This window comes from Myxocyprinus asiaticus, chromosome 19 (genome assembly GCF_019703515.2).
Source record: "Myxocyprinus asiaticus isolate MX2 ecotype Aquarium Trade chromosome 19, UBuf_Myxa_2, whole genome shotgun sequence".
Classification (NCBI taxonomy): domain Eukaryota; kingdom Metazoa; phylum Chordata; class Actinopteri; order Cypriniformes; family Catostomidae; genus Myxocyprinus; species Myxocyprinus asiaticus.
The window spans coordinates 26,328,472-26,346,579 of NC_059362.1; the positions used below are offsets into that span (position 1 = coordinate 26,328,472).

An 18,108-nucleotide genomic window follows, 5' to 3' on the forward strand; every position below is an offset into this window, starting at 1 on the left:
TAGGCCGTCACGTAAACTCCCCCACCACTCTTATAAGCATCAAATGGTCCTTTGGAAACAAGTCGACTTGCCCAACAAATAGGGACAGGTAGAAGTCCCATGGTAGGTCCTACCCAAAGGGGGAAGAGCTCTACAAACACGGTTACCGGGGGCAGAGGAACCTCTGCCCAAGGAAGACGCAGTTTACCGACAGGGAGACGATTTAGCGGAAGCTATATCGGAGGGGTGGAGGGTTCCACTCCAGCCCAACACACACAGCCACCCAGGCAAGCATGGCTGCCAGCTGCGTGTCAGGCTGGACAGCCCACTCTCCGATGCTGGAATCGAGAGCTCATCCACTTCGCGAGTGCCAAAACGAGATCGCGAACTCGCCCTGAGACGAGCCGGCAGTCTCATCCCAGTGGGGCAAATGAGCATACTGGGGAATGGGAGGTCCGTGGGGAGTTACCCGGCGGAGCGGCTCCCATTGGGGTCCCCAAATCGCCCCCAGTGCTAACCAATGTGGCCTCAAACCCGTAGGTAAAAGGATCGAGGCGGGGAGCCGCTGGGGTGGTCTTTCCCTCTAACGAAGGAAAAACCGTGACCGTAACGTTGCCATGGTCATGCTCTCACAGTGAGACCATGACCTGTCTACGAACGCTGTCTCCACATGGGCAGCGCCAAGCACGTAAGACCACGATCGTGGCCATCGGAAGTGGAGAGGTAACGACCGCAACCAGGAAATACACACAAACGGAGAGGCATCTTTAAAAAGACGCTCTCCGTTAATGCCACTCTTTTAGAAGGGAAAATATACTCTTTCAGTAGGAAGAATATACTCTTTTAGTTGCTGAAGCGCCCAGGGGCGTTCTCAGCACTTCACCAGTGCAAGAGGGGGAGAAGCCGCTGTAATGCGCCATAAATCCAACAGCTTTTCGAGGTGAATGAGTAATTCAGCTCACTGAACACAACCGCTCGGCTCAGAAGAGAAAATCTGAATGAGTGGTTGCGAGCCAGCTCCTTTTATACCCGTATTTCCGGGGGAGTGGCATGCAAATTCCACTCGCCAATTCCCATTAGCCTTTTTTCAAAATCAGAGGTGTTTGGGGCTCCCAAGAGTGACCCCTAGTGTCACTACATCGACACAATGTCGAGTGAGTGACAGATGGAATAGGTGCTTCAGACCAAGGTTAATATAGTTGTGATTTTTTTTTTTTTTTTATATATTTAATTTAGTTTTTATATTTATTTTAAGTTTGTCAATGTTCAATGTTTGATTTAATTCCATTTTAGTTTTTTTCCATTTTACTTTCATTTTCACTTTCGGTTTCAGATTATCTTATCTTTTCAGTGTTTTCTTGCTTAGTTATTTTAATTTGTTAATGAAGATGGTTTAAATATGTTTACTGCTGAAAATGTATTCATTAGTTCATCCCAAAAAACAAACAAACAAACCAAAAAAAATCTCCTCTAAATATTGTTAATTTAATCACCCTCATATCGTTGGGTGCCAAATGTGGCATTATATATTTCAATATTCAGTTTGATTTTTAAGGACGGGTTCACATAAGAGCAGTATTTTGAGGCCTGGCATGGGGAAATGGGAAAGTTTATTTATTTATATAAAGACTTATTATTAAGTCTTTAGCAAATGCTATGTCCTTCGATCTCTTTATAGGGTGGAATTTAACTCATATAAGCTTAAAAAGAGTATAATGTTACCTAATGAGAAAACTAGAGCTCAGCAACATCTTTAATATTTATCTTTCTTTCCTTAAATGAGGAACTTAAAATGGAATATCCTACATTTTTACATAGGAAATATTTAGATCATTTTTAATATATTTTTTTTATTATATTCAACACATTTGTGATGGAAAAATGTTAAAAATTTCACGTTGGACTTTAATCCTTTGATGGGCTTGTCAGTTATCTTTCATTTGAGTTTTTACAGTTTAATTTTATTTCATTTTTGTTCTTGCTTAGTTTTATTTTAATATAATAGCCTTGCTTCAGACCCACAGGTGGAGCGTGCTGAACACCATTCGTGGGGTGAGGAGGACGAGGATCCCAATTCATGGCGCACCCCGCTTTATGGAAAAAAACTTCCAATGATAAAGTTAAGTCTATTCTTGTCAGAAGAGGAGCAGCTCCTTTCCTAATTCAAAGCAGCAAATACCCAGCGTCTGTGAGGGATAGGAGTAGGACAATTGGTGGGAAGGCTAGGAGTTTTACCAACACATTACTCAGCTGCTCTTTGCCAAATGGACAAACTGTTTCTCGTCAGTGGTTACTGTACACCCCGTCAAATGGATGTATTTACTGTTACCCATGCAAACTATTTTCCACTAAGCATAATGCCTTCGTTGACGGATTTTGCGATTGGAAACATTTGGAGAGGATTGGGGAACATGAGAGGAGCGCGGAGCACAGGGCTTGTATGCAAATGTTACATCGGCGCTCAAAGGGCACAGAAACAATTGACTCCGATTTAATTAAACAAATGGACTCAGAGAGGGAATACTGGAAGCAAGTATTATGGGGAGTTGTATCAGTCATCAAGTTTTTAGGGGAGAGAGGACTGGCTTTCAGAGGAAATGATGAGTTGTTGGGTTCAGCCCATAATGGACATTTTCTAGGCATCCTCGAACTTTTGGCAGAGTATGATCCATTTTTAGCTGAACATATCAGAAAGTTTGGGTGGAAGGGAAAGGGCACTGTGTCCTATTTATCATCGAAGACGTGTGAAGAGTTTATTCAGCTAATGGGGGAGAAAATCAAGCAAACCATCGCTAAGGAAATTCAAAATGCGAAATACTTTTATGTAATTGTAGACTCCACCCCAGACCTCTCTCATGTTGATCAACTGACTTTTACTTTTTGTTTTGTTGATCCTGATGGGCATGTGGTGGAGCGTTTTTTGGCATTCGAACCTATAGAAAGCCACACTGGGGAGAGCTTGGCCAACTGCATTTAGGCTATGGTTGACAGTCTTGTGCTTGACCTATCCAATTGTAGGGGGCAGTCATACGACAATGCCGGGGAAGTATAAAGGGGTCCAGTCACACCTTAAATGGAGAAATCCCTTAATCCATGTTGTGCCACGTGCAGCGCATTCATTAAATTTGGTTGGCATCAATGCTGTTGATAGTTGCAAAGTAGCTGGTAGTTTTTTTTATTTAGTTCAGTCAATTTATTCTTTTTGCGCATCACACACTGCTGGGGAAAGGTCTCCCATGATACTAATATCAAGATGACATTAAAATCACTGTTGGATACTCAGTGGAGTGTGCGAGCAGAGTCCTGTAAGGCACTTTGGAAACACTATGCACAGGTCAGAGAGGCCTTGGGTAAAATATCCAATGACATGCACGAGAAACGAGAAACTCCCAGCGAAGCTTCTGCGCTGTGCAACAAGCTGGACACTTTAGAGATGGCCATCATTGCGCATTTTTGGAACACAGTACGAGAGAGGTTCCAGGCCACAAGCCAGCAATTACAGAGGCATTACATACACATATTTACGGCAACTCGTCTCATGTCATCTCTGCAGGGCTTTGTGGCAGCACAGCGAGATGGCTTTGAAGCATTTGAAAGAGCAGCCATGAATGTGTCCAGCGTTTTTCAGTGTTACAAGCATGACAACAAGCGTGCAAAAAGGCGCAAAACGATGGCAGATGAGAGTGCAGAACCAGATGTGCTGCATGATGGAAGGGATCAATTTCAAGTAGAGACATTCAGTGTCATCATTGATAAACTCACACCCTGACTTCAACATCGTTTGGAGGCTTACAAACACCTGACCACATTGTTTAGTGTTCTTTTCATGCCCGAAAACTTTGACATTAAGGCAAGCGCCGACTTGCTCTCAGCCTTGTACCCGCTAGATTTGGATAAGAGCCTGGCAGATGAACTGACCCATTTCAGATCATTTATGCAAGATAAACAAAAAATTCCCCTCAACATGCTCCAAACAATGATTAATCTGAATTTACAATCAACTTTTCCCAACGTGTACATTGCGTTAAGACTTTTTCTGACACTGCCAGTTACGAGCTGTGAGGGAGAGCGCTCATTTTCCAAAATGTCTAGAGTTAAAAATGAACTGAAAATGAGAATGTGAATGTGCCAAGAACGTCACAACTCTCTATCGCTTATGGCCATTGAGTCCGAACTCTTAAAAGAGCTGTTTCGATGAAGCGGTGGATGACTTCGCGAGGAGGAAGACAAGAAAGAAACTCCTGTAAGAAATTGTTTTAGTAACCATATGCTGGATTGTATAATTGTCAGGGCCTGCAAAAATTGTGTTTGTAATTGTGTGTTTTCTTAAATTGCATTTTCTTGCTTGATGATCTGATGTTTACAGGCATGTGATGTGTGTCACAGGGTGGTTGTATGGTGACAAATAATTTTTTGATTAATGTGATGCATTAAATACGTGTATATTTGACAGTTAATTCATTAAAGACGTGTGTTTCATACGCCTTAATTTGCCTCATTGTTGATTATTCGTTGTGTAGCTAATATTAGACTTGTACAATGTGTACAAATGCTTTTTTAGCACAGGGGTAGCGCAGGCATTTGACGTGGAGTGAGAACGGTTTGAATATTCATGATCATCATAACTTCCACTTTCTATTACTGTGAATGTGCAGCTAAGGGAAAGAACAGGAAAAAATGGTGGGAGGGGAGGGTGGTCCTTGGAGATAATTGGCCCCAGGGCCTTTGCAAGTCATAATCCATCCCTGCTGATGGGTGACAACAGTTTTTCAGCTATGCTGCATCCAAATATTTGAAAGAAGGAACAAAATAACAACCGACCAATCAATACAGAATTCACAGAAACAGTGAGAACTAAGAATCTTAAGAAATATTGTCATATCTTATCCATACCAATACATGTTTGTATTTAACAATATATTTTGTGTTTCATACTAAGATAGTTGATCTATGATCAGACTAACATGGAATCTGCGAATACAGAATACAGAAAGCTCAGCTGATTTTTGCAGAATCTGAAAATTCACAAAGTTCTACAGTATGCAACCCTTACGTGTTTGTTTATTAAAATTTTTAGCTAATTTCATGGTGATTTCAGCTATCATTTACATTTATGCATTTGGCAGATGGTTTTATCCAAAGTGCATTCAGATTAACAGCTATCAATAAGAGTGATGTACTCTTAGCTCCACTGATCACATTTCACAATGTTTAACAGATTTTTCTGGGCTGGTTATGATCAAGTGTTGATTATTAGTTATTTTGTGTGATTTTTATTACTAATATCAAAGTTTTGTCTATTTCTTACGCACACCTACATGCTACCTCAGTAAAAAAAATTTGCCTGACTTAAAAGAGTGAAAAATGAGAATTTTACTCTTCAATGCTACCTGAATTCTATGTGACTGTGAGAAAGTTAGCATGACAGCATGAATTCACTTCATATCCCAAAACTGCATCGTTCTGAAAGAAAAATATATCCCTCTCTCTCCATTTTGCATCTTAGTGAGTCCTTCCATTCAACAAAGCAAATGCTAATTGTCCATCTACTTGCTTTCCCTCCCTGTGCCCTCCCTTTCACTCTTTCTATGTAATATGTTCCCATTCAAACCAACAACCTTCCTCCCACATCCCCCTCCCTCCCTCCATCACTCTCTCTCTCTCTCACTCTTTCTTCAGGCCGATGCACACACAGCACCCCTCTGCCCCGGGACCTGTCCTCCAGCACATCCTAAATGGGCCCTCTGTTCTATCCTTCCCCACTCCTCCCTCCTCTTCTCGAGTCCCATCCTTTATGAGACTCTTATCTGATTGCAAACGCTCCCACCCTCTCTCATTACCACTCTGACATATAAAGGGTTTTATGCAATCCTTCATAATGTTAAATAAGCCTAAATGCTAAATGCAGGCTAAACACTGGTGTGTGTTTTTGAGTGTTTGAATGTGTGGCCAAACTCTAGAATAGTGTGAATACACTCTAGCCAATCACAAAATAAAGGGTGTTTATGAACTCGTCAATCAGTGCATTGTTGGCCTGAGAGCATATCTTGTGGTAGTTTGTTGTAAATACAAACAAAAGCATTTTTGTGAGTTTATGTTTGCGAATGTGGCTTCATTGAATTGGGGCCTTAGCCAGTGAATCAACCAAAGAGACAAAAAAAGCAAACAGCAAATGCTTTTTGACAGAGCACCCTGTTGGTTGTGAGTGAGTGTTTTGGAGCCAATTTAGAGGGAGGAAATGTTCTGAGTAGGTGCTCAACCCCATCCATGTTTTGATCCATTCAGAGAGAGAGAGAGAGAGAGAGAGAGAGAGAGAGAGAGAGAGAGAGAGAGAAAGGAATTACTAAAATTCCTATGCGTGTCAGAGAGGATGTTTATCAACCACATCTCCAGTAGGGCGCCTTTCACTCAAGCTGTATACACAGCATGTACTCACATTGCTAAAGCGCACGCCCGCATACACTGTTGACAGGGCAGCCTCTCATGTCGTGTCAGACCACAACTGTTCAAGTGCAGCTGGAAGAAATCGACCTTTATCTTATAGACAACAAACACACAACAAACACACAAACACATGGTGGCAGGAGTTTTGAATATTCCATTCCTCAGACAGGTCTTGAAATGTTTCAGTCAGGATTCACACTTACCCAGAATTTAGATTTTCACAGCAATCTCATAAAACAGACCGGGTTTAACAGGTCTTTTAGGTATTTTGGTTTGTGGGGATGGGGGCGTGGTCATGTGTCTGTCTGCGGGAGAGTGCTAAAGCTCGTCACTTGGGTTGTAATTATCTCTAACACCTTTCTCTTGTTATAGTGATGGTGGAGGGAGACTTAAAGGCCACCAGCTCACCAGAGAAGGGGAGAGAGGGAGAGAGAGTATGAGCTTGATGCTTACTGATGACCGCGGCGCCGTGGACATCGTCGGCCTGCTGGTACTGGAGCAGTTCATCGGCCAGCCTCATTGTGGGATGGCCGAGTGGGTCCAGTGCCACCGCGCGGCATCATTGGAAGAGGCCATCCAGCTGGCAGAGGACTACATGGCGGCGTTTACGGGAGGCAGCGAAACAGACTCTCTTTCTCTCTCCTGCATAGAGTAGATGCCATGGTTAATTCCCGCCACACCCATCCACTGATTTTTGGAACGAATTGGCCCAGGTTTAAGAATCTATTAAGGGAAATATGTGTGGATGGGTCCTGTCAAATTTATCTCGGTGTGTGACATGTGATGCTATAGATGGAGAGGCGGTGCCAGGGCCGTCTACATCTGCTCCACGTCATAATGACGCATAGGAGAGGGTTCCCATACTCAGGGGATTCCGTGTGGAGGATTTCCCTCTAGAGCAGTCACGTGACGAGTCTCTCAAGCATGTGTTTGACCAAGTGAGAGTAACTGATAGTCAATGACTCCGGCCTGACGTCGCACTCACATACCCATATTTTTCTATTATCAAAGATAGGTTGTATCGAGTGATGCAGGACACTCAGACGAAAGAAAATACAACCCAATTTTTAGTACCGAAGAGCCGTCGGGAAACCCTCTTCCAGGCGTCTCACCATAATCTAATGGCTGGCCATTTAAGGCATGAGAAAACACCCAATCGTTTCTTTTGGCCGGGCGTTCGCAAGTGGTGTGCGGCGTGCCGGGAATTTCAGTTGGTGAACCCACCGGTCACCCAAAAGCGCCCTTGCACCCTCTGCCACTAATCGAGGTCCCCTTTGAAAGAATTGGCATGGACCTCGTCGGGCCATAGAATGGACTGTACGCGGGCATTGCTTTGTATTAATTCTGGTGGACTATGCAACGCGATATCTGGAAGCAGTGCCCCTGCGCAACATCTCAACACGTAGTGTTGTGGAGGCACTTTTCAGAATAATCTCCCGAGTGGGGATTCCAAAAGAAATCCTTACTGATCAAGGCACTACCTTTATGAATTGTTAGGTATTAAATCGATTCACACCAGTGTTTACCACCCACAAACAGATGGGTTGGTGGAACGATTTAATAAAACCTTAAAAAACATGATTCGTAAGTTCGTACACAAGGACGCCAGGAATTGGGATAAGTGGCTCGATCCCCTGTTATTTGCAGTACGAGAGGTCCCGCAAGCCTCCACAGGGTTTTACCCATTCGAGCTACTGTATGGGCGTCGGCCGTGCGGCATGCTCGACGTCATACGGGAAGCTTTGGAGGAAGGACCTTCAAATAGTAAAAATTAAATCCAGTACGTTCTTGATCTTAGAGCAAAACTCCACACTTTAGGGTGACTAACACAGGAGAATTTGCTCCAAGCTCAGGAACGGCAAAGCCGTCTGTATGACAGGGGCACTCGACTACGGGAATTCGCACCGGGAGATAAAGTGCTTGTATTACTGCCCACCTCAACTTCTAAATTACTCGCCAAGTGGCAAGGGCCCTTTGAGGTCACACGTTGAGTCAGAGATCTCGATTATGAGGTTAAGCGAATGGATAGGGGTTTACCATTGTCAACCTCCTAAAAGCATGGAGGGAGGCGGTCCCTGTGGCTCTAGCGACGGTTGTCCCCGAGAGGGCGGAACTCGGGCCAGAGGTGATGCTCAAACCAAATTCATTCACCCCGGTCCCTTGTGGTGACCACCTCTCACCATCGCAGCTCACAGACATGGCCAACTTGCAAACGGAATTTGCGGATGTGTTCTCGCCACTTCCCAGTCACATGAACCTCATAGAACACCATATCGAGACCACCCCGAGGGTGGTGAACTGTAGCCGGCCCTATCACCTTCCTGAACACAAAAAAAAGGTTGTTAAGGAAGAATTAGAGGCTATGCTTGATATGGGTGTAATAGAAGAGTCGCACAGTGATTGAGCCAGCCCAGTGGTTCTTGTGCCTAAGACAGATGGGTCGGTCCGGTTCTGTGTTGACTATCGCAAAGTGAACGCGGTGTCCAAATTTGAGGCGTACCCAATGCCTCGGATTGACGAATTGCTCGATTGGTTGGGCGTGGATCAATTTTATTCTACACTGGACTTAACAAAGGGTTATTGGCAGATCCCTTTAACTCCAATCTCCCGAAAAAAAATGGCTTTTTCCACACCATTCTGATTACACCTTCCTCTCCAGAAATGGGGGGGGGGGTGTTAGCAGGCCGGATGTTGCCCTGGCCTGAGTCAGGCGGTGGGGATATGTGGGGATGGGGGCGTGGTCATGTGTCTGTCTGCTGGAGAGGAAGAGTGGTAAGGCTCGTCACCCGGGTTGTAATTATCTCTAACACCTGTCTCTTGTTATAGTGATGGCAGAAGGAGACTTAAAGGCCACCAGCTCACCAGAGAAGGGGAGAGAGGGAGAGAGAGTATGAGCTTGACGCTTACTGATGATCTGACTGTGTGTTCCAGAAAAAGCATATTTGTGTTACCTGATTGAGTGTAAAGACTGCATTTTTGTGTTACCTGATTGAGTGTAAAGACTGCAAGACTGCATATTTGTGTTAGACTGCATTACTGTAAACCTGAGGCAAAAGGAAATAAAAAACCTTGCCTGTACTGCTTTGCTGCCTCCTGTCTCCTCCATTGCCCAAAATAACTTGTTACAGTATTATTTCAAGAACTAATTCTTTATTCATTCATTTTTTGCCTATTTACCCAGATACATACTGTATACAAGCTCAGCAGGTGGGACAGTTATCACACACTGCAGAAAACTTAATGTGGTTAATCTGAAGAAAAAGTATGGAATGCTGGGAGAAAACAAAATGCAAGTCACTGTATTTTTGGCTTATTGCCTCTCAAGCAAGCTACAAAATAACTTATTTTTGTTTTCTGGAACAAAATGTGTCTGGAACATGTTATATTACAATCTTACAAAATCGTAACATGAAAGATAATAATCTCAATGATCAAGTTAAATGTGTTTTGTGCAATACGTTCCTAAACAAGCTGTACAAGTATTTTCATATTTGAAATGTCATCACCAAAACAAACAAACAAAAAAACACAAACATTCATACCAAATAATGTTTTTTGTGGTGATAAATCTCCTTGAAAAGAGAAAAAGATGTAGCTATCACAACTTAGAGGCTATAACGCTTTAAAAAGTCTGTGTAATCAGTTCAAAAATATCTTCTAAAATATCTAAAATATTTAAGTTCATGAATATCTTCTCAAACCTAAAACAGTAAACGCTGTGCCAGAGGGCTGAATCTAATGGTAGATGGTATACTGTACAAGAACACAGGCAGTCATACTTTAAAATACACTATTTTTGAATATGCAAAATTATTATTTTATTATAGTGCCTTAATGGCTTTGTCAATTATTTTCTCTGTGGCATCTGTTAAAGCTATCACTTTTTAATAGCTAATAAATGTATTCAAATGGGTTTTCATTGTGTTAACAACAGATTAAATTATTCTTGGGTCTTATGACAAAATATTAGATTGTAAGACTGATGAGATGTGCAGTTGAAGTCAGAAGTTTACATACACTTAGGTTGAAGTCATTAAAAAAATATTTAACCACTCCACAGATTTAATATTAGCAAACAACTGACAAAGAATGCAGGAAAACCAAGGGATTAAATACACAAGAGGCAAACAAAGAACACCTGGAACTAATAATCACAAGAACCAGTGAAACAAAAGACAAAGATAAGAACTACAAAACCTAAGACAGGCAGGGAAACAATAAACATGCATGGCAACCCCTAGTGGACACCAGGGCAATCGTGACACAGACAGATTGTTTCACTTTTAATTGACTATATCACAATTCCAGTGGGTCAGATGTTTACATACACTAAGTTAACTGTGCCTTTAAGCAGCTTGGAAAATTCCGGACAATGATGTCAAGCCTTTAGCCAATTAGCTTCTGATAGGAGGTGTACTGAATTGGAGGTGTACCTGTTGATGTATTTGAAGGCCTACCTTCAAACTCCGTGCCTCTTTGCTTGACATCATGGGAAAATCAAAAGAAATCAGCCAAAACCTTAGAAAGAAAAATTGTGGACCTCCACAAGTCTGGCTCATCCTTGGGAGCAATTTCCAAATGCCTGTAGATACCACGTTGATCTGTACAAACAATAGTACGCAAGTATAAACACCATGGGACCACGCAGCCATCATACCGCTCAGGAAGGAGACTCATTATTTAGCCAACACTCAACATAGTTTGGTGCGAAAAGTGCAAATTTATCCCAGAACAACCGCAATGGACCTTGTGAAGATGCTGGAGGAAACAGGTAGACAAGTATCTATATCCACAGTAAAACTAGTCCTATATTGACATAACCTGAAAGGCTGCTCAGCAAGGAAGAAGCCACTGCTCCAAAACCACCATAAAAAAGCCAGGCAAAAGATCTTTTTGGAGTAATGTTCTCTAGTCTGATGAAACAAAAATTGAACTGTGATGGCCATAATGACCATCGTTATGTTTGGAGGAAAAAGGGTGAGGCTTACAAGCTGAAGAACACCATCCCAAATGTGAAGTATGGGTGTGGCAGCATCATGTTGTGGAGGTGCTTTGCTGCAGGAGGGACTGGTGCACTTCACAAAATAGATGGCATCATGAGGAAGGAAAATTATGTGGATATATTGAAGCAACATCTCAAGACATCAGCCAGGAAGTTAAAAATCGGTCACAAATGGGTCTTTCAAATGGAGAATGACCCCAAGCATACCTCCAAAGTTGTGACAAAATGGCTTACGGACAACAAAGTCAAGGTATTTTAGTAGCCATCACGCAGCCCCGACCTCAATCCGATCTGAAAAAGCATGTGCGAGCAAGGAGGCCTACAAACCTGACTCAGTTACACTGTCTGGAGGAATGGGCCAAAATTCCAGCAACTTATTGTGAGAAGCTTGTGGAAGGCTACCCAAAACATTTGACCAAAGTTAAACAATTTAAAGGCAATGCTACCAAATACTAACAAAGTGTATGTAAACTTCTGACCTACTGGGAATGTGATGAAAGAAACAAAAGCTGAAATAAATAATTCTCTCTTATATTACTCAACATTTCACATTCTTAAAATAAAGCAGAGATCTTAACTGACAGGGAATGTTTTCTACGATTAATTGTCAGGAATTGTGAAAATCTGAGTTTAAATGTATTTGGTTATGGTGTATGCAAACTTCTGACTTCAACTGAAGCTGAGGTGCTTGGGTGACAGTGAATACAACACTTTTAAGACCCAGGTGATGCCACTAGGGCACCCCTTGAACAGTTTAACCTTTTTTCCCCTTCAAAAGTATGCACTGAATCTTGGTAATCCCCATGTTTTCTGCCCTAGCTATTACTCTGTTGCCACTTCCCCAGTCAGTTTGATATATGGATCTTTGAAAGTGGCATAACACCAAGGTGTAAATTATGCATCCCGTGATCTGACAAAAAATAACACCACAGTGCAAATTTTGTGTGTCTAAATTAAGTAACATGAGTGCTAACATCATGCAAGAGTGAAAACAATCCAAGTTTTCTGATGATTTTTCTCATCTGATGCTTTTAGTAGATCAGTAGCCCTGTTTCTCTCACTATCTCATAAAAAATTGAGAACATGCATCTTCATCACAGGAAACTGGGAATAGGATAGAAAAATCAGAACATTGATTTTGTTTTGCCTCATGATATCTGATATTGTTGTCTAATGACAAAACAAAATGTGTCACACTTCTGTAGCATTGCACCGGTGGCTTCTGTGCTTCAGTAGCCAATATGACCAAACCGCTTGCCAGACTGCCTCATAATGCAGAACAGTCAACAACAGTACCAATGCGGGCTGTCCTCCCATTAAACTTCAATAAAATGCATAACCTCTGAGAATATGCACAAGCAAGCGTATTTCTACATTTCCTTCACTAACTGCTAAGCACACCGCTGTCACAGCTGTCACGAGGTATCAGGTATTTACCTACACAATGCGTAACTCGATAACTAGCTGCGCCACACATCAGATTTTAGGGGTCTCGAACGGGGATACTGAGATGAGCAAATTCAGCGACTCAAGTCAAAAACGTCACAACAGTTACTTTTGCATGCGTAATGCTACCTTGCAATCAACGGTTTCTCCATCCTGAGTCTCGTTCACCTCTGCGCTGATGTCCTCTGCTGGAGCATCTTCAGGGCTCTTGTCGTCCCGTTGCACGGATGGTGTCGCTCCCATGGTTAAAAACCAAGCTATTTCTCCACTCTGTGAGCGTTCAAAAGGAAACTACCGTTGCCGAATTAGGTATCCAACAGCCCGCGTATGCGCCCTGCAGTCCGTCCCGAGGGTTGTCTGATTTGGAAATTGTTGAAACGGGTCTGTAGGTTCACTTTAGGAGCCCTCCTCCCATCAGTATCACAGGGAGAACAGCCAGACACGCCTTACAGCATCAAAACAGAACTGCATAAATACAAAACAACATTTTAGAAAACAAAAATCGCTTGGTTATAAACTAAGAACTGATTTTATTGTCGTTTTATTTTAATATTACGCGAAATTTAAATCTTTTTAAAGCACCTGCATGTCTTTGTAAAATTCGTTAATTTTCACGTCCGTCTGCACTGTTTTTCAATGTAAACATGCGCCTTATGAATGTCTTTAACGTCTGTTTTTTCAGCGTCTCGCGCAGGAGCGACACGTCAGGTTAAAAACAACTTCAACCGAATATAAATCAACATTTTTGGAAAATAAATAAATAAATAAATAAATGCTTGATTATAGTTTATAGATTACAATTACAGACTGTTTTCCACAAACGGGGATGAGAATTAGCATTTTCAAGCCCTCGGGCTTTTCCTATGGGTTTTTATAATGGCAGTTTTGATTTTATGAGTAAAATAATGTCTGTGGTAAACATTACTCGAAGATAGTTTGACGTTTTGTTCTATGTCTACAACATAAATTACACAGTAATACCTCAAACATGAATTTTGAAGCTGGCATGTTTTATTTTATTTTATTTTTTTTTTAATACGTTTGAGGTATGACTCGGCGATTTATGTTAGAACAAAACGTCCAAGTATCTTCAAGTGATGTTTAGCACAGACCTTATTTTACCTTATTTTAAGAGCTGTCCAGCCATAATGTCCGTATCTTGAAGATACTTGTTGGTTCACACAGTCATACCTCAAATGTGAATTTTGAAGCTGCCATTTAAAAAAAAAAAAAAAAAAAAAAAGACTACAGCTACCACAAGCTTGAGTATTTGTGCCTGACGAAATGGAAAACTGCCATAGACCTTATTTAGCAACATGTAAACAACCTACTTAAAAAAAAAAAAAAAAAAAAAACAGGGCAGCTTCAAAAGTAATGTTTGTTGTGTGATACATAGAAAAAAAAAAAAAAAAAAAACATTATAAAAACAGACTGGAAAATCAAGAGGGAATCCAAGACTTGAAAATACTAATTCTCTTTTAGGTTTTTAAGCTACTACCTAAACAGCTCTATAGAAAATCCCATGAGAAAAAAAAACAAAACAAACAAACATCAAAAACCCTCCCCAGTTCGCCTACAAATTGACATCATGGCTAAACAACTATATTGTCACTTTAATTAGACAGCTATCTTGCAGAATTTGGCTCTGTATAATATATTTTTTAAAACATTAAGATTTGTATTAGCCTACTAAAGCACCTGTTTGCCTCAGTAACATTACAAGTGTGCAGAACTATAATAAGCTTCAGCACTAGTTTTATTTACGAATAGTGAAAATGTCAGCATTGTGCAGTCAGTAGACTCATGTTAGAAAATGGAGCAGGATGGGCCTCCACTGAAAAACAGCCCTATGGAATGTGTCCCACAGGAAATCTCGAATTAAGAGGGCACTGTTTTTTGTGTCCAGAAGCAAGGCACGTTTGACGTGCATGTATCTAAACAACCATGTAGCAAGAGCTCAGCTCTCTCTCTCTTTGCGTTAATTGTTCATCTGGCTGTGCTCCAAGGCATTTTGTTTAGAATCTTTAAATGCGTAAATTACAGGCCACCTGTAAAGTACAACCAAGTTTGCACAAGCCAGCTTTCTGTGGCAGGGTTCAGTGGCTCTGCATTTAGATAAGTAAACAACTGTTAGTGCTGTACAGTGCAGGGTTAAGATTAAAATGACTAGACTTTGTCATTTTAATTCATCAGTTTATGAGTGATCAGGTTGGGTAACTATGTTGCATATTTATGTTATGAACATATAATTCCTTTGTATCTCTAAAAAAATAAGCCTTACTGGACAAATGTGTGGACATTTGTATAGGCATAAAGGGTCAATTTAGAGTATAGTACCTTCTCCACTATGTTACAATGAAAGAGAAAAAAACTGAAAGAATGAATTGAAGACATGTTTGCTTTTTGAAAATATTCAGACTCAGTTCTAGCTGCAGGAACCAACTTTAGACCATATTTACTGTTGAGAAACAGCAGTTTGTGCTGGTTAAATAAGTATGACTTGGACTTATCTATTTTTAATTTTTTTATCTTGTAAAGAGGCTGAACTTTTGATCTGAACTCACAGAACCAAAGTTTAAGCCATGACTCTGTATTGTAAATCAGAGAGAGTGGCATCATAACCACATTTAACCTTCAAGAAAATTTCCCCTATTGGTTAAATTGTTGGTCTACGTGCATCAAATAGTTGTGGGCTCATCTCATTTGATAATTCAATTCAATTGTGGAAGAATTATGATAACGTCTTAATATGACTTGATCAAATTACTCCAACTTTGCCCAGTGTTACTTCTCGCAGATGTAAGTGTGTTTAAGTGATTCATAATTTTGATGTTCACTTGAGAAGCTCAGTGAGAAGCTGAAACACAGAGGCTAAATAATTGGTAACACTTTACAATAAGGTTCCATTTGTTAACAGTAACAACATTAGTTAACATGAACTAACAATGAACAATAATTTTACAGCATTTAATAATCTTTGTTAATGTTAATTTCAATTCATAGGAATATATTTTTAAAATCAAAAGTTGTATATGTTAACATTAGTTAATGCACTATGAACTAACATAAACGGACAATGAACAATTGTATTTTTATTATCTAACATTAACAAAGATTAATAAATGCTGTAAGAAATATATTGTGTAATGTTAGTTCATTATACCTAGTGCATTAACTAATGTTAACAAACGGAACCTTATTGTAAAGTGTTACCAAAGAAATACAAATTTAAATTTTGTCTGATTCTTTTATACAATGATAATTATAATACAGTTAGTGAAATGACAGTTCTATAGAACAACCAAAGGTTAAGTGCCTACAGTTAAATTACTTGCATAATCTGAGAGGAAAATATCTGTAATATTATGCGAAAACCACACATTCAGAAATACAGCTACAAAGGTGAGTTACATAATCAGTATGTAACAGCTATAAAAGTGTCATACATACATGAATTAGCTTAAGTTGTAATACCAGGCAAATAAAAAAGGTGTTCCAAAGAGGCAAAATAGCTGGCGCCCGAATCATTCAAGGACATTTTCTAAATGCCTCAAAAATATAGCCTAAACATAGAACTGAATAAGCACCTCTGTGACCCAGTTTCACCAAATACTGAAATGCTCTCAATGAGCCAAAGCTATTTTCAATAAACACTCTCTGAATAAAAAAATTACATAAACGAAATGTTCATGGTCCTCCATATTGGCTGAAATGTTACTCATCATAATTCATTTTGAGATTCTTATTCAGTAAGGATATATAGGAAGCTGACTAATACATTGGCCAAAATAAAGGATATTTGGAGCATAATCATTGAGACAGTGTTGAGGCCATACCTACCATGCCTAAAAACTGTAGAAGCTGTATTCGTCTTGAAGGCACCAAGCTGGAATTTATGTGCAAAAATTCTTCTTAAAAACCAGCCAGTAACCCCATCCTCAGCAATAATTCCACCCAATGATAAGCCTCTAGAATTAAATGGAATCTGGCACTTTCAACATTGTACATGTGCTTGTCCAGATATAAAAAAAATAAAAAAAAGTCCCATCAAATAAATGGGGGTGCAATCATACACATTCTTGTTATCCCATGTTTATTGATTATTTACCCAAGTACCACATCTGGCAAAAAGGAAGTAACACCTTCAGATTGAAATGATGTAATCATTGCTTGTTATTGTTACATGTTAATAAATGAAATAAATCAGATCAGGTCATATTTTAGTATTTAAACATACGTTTTCACCATTACCCCATATTTAAAGTTCACATCAAAGATCAGAAATAGTTCACCTAAAAATTAAAACTGTTAATTTACCGACCCTCAAGTCATTCCAAAACTGTTCGATTTTATTAAATTAATATCCTGGTCCATCTTTTCAATACAATGGCGGCAGGTAGTGACACACTGTAACCTCCTGAGACCCAAGCGTAATTGCAATGTGCCTTTCCCTTTTTTATTTGTAACTAGTAGCACCTAATAAACAAGCAAAAAAATACAAATAAAAAAAATGTAATTCCTAGAGCAAATAGTTTTTACTAAAAATGTATGTCCTCTTATGTGGACAGCAGGACTATGTTGTGAAATTTTAATAATACTAAGCTATAGAAAGTCAGATTTTTTTCATCAAATTGTTTGTTTCCAGGAGTGTTGGTTATTCATATTTTTTGAGACCCTACGGAAATTACATCTGAAATCTTTACAACCAAACAGGTTTCAATTACAAAACTTAAGAGGTGTCTTACCAGAGGCACTTTTTTTGGCTCAGTGCCCACAGAAGCACTTCACGGGAATCAACGTAATGTTGTTGTGTCACGTGACTCTGTGCACCAGAGGTTTACCGCTTAAATAACAGTCTACAGTTTTGTGAACAGTATTGTCGGTTAAAATTAAATTATGCATTGCATATAACGAAGACAAAATTCAACGTACACGCATGTGGACATGGGGTCGCACAAGGTTAAAGCTTAATAAAGCATCTAATAGTATCAAAAAAGTAGTCCATGCAGTTTGTGCATCGTATTCCAAGTCTTCTGAAGGCATACAATAGGTTTTGGTGAGAAACACAAGAAATTGCTTGTTTTTAGCTCTAAACACGTCAGCTTAAATACTAAAATGTAAAGGTTTAATTTGTGTAAAATGTAATGTTATAATAACTAAGTCTAAACATATGAAGTTCCATTCACTTGGCCAGGTACCCCTGTGGAACAATAACAGCTCCATATTGGTACCTGACA

At 40.1% G+C, this 18,108-nt stretch overlaps 1 protein-coding gene across 1 annotated transcript in view; it reads right to left on the minus strand.

Moving 5' to 3' along the window:
• Positions 1-13,221, minus strand: part of LOC127410333 (A-kinase anchor protein 12-like) — a 73,180-nt gene extending 59,959 nt beyond the window's left edge. The window contains exon 1 of the mRNA XM_051645535.1: positions 13,001-13,221. Coding sequence (XP_051501495.1) covers positions 13,001-13,114 — 114 coding nt within the window. The 5' untranslated portion in view covers positions 13,115-13,221. The remainder of the gene's footprint in view (positions 1-13,000) is intronic.
• Between the last annotated feature and the right edge of the window lie 4,887 nt (positions 13,222-18,108).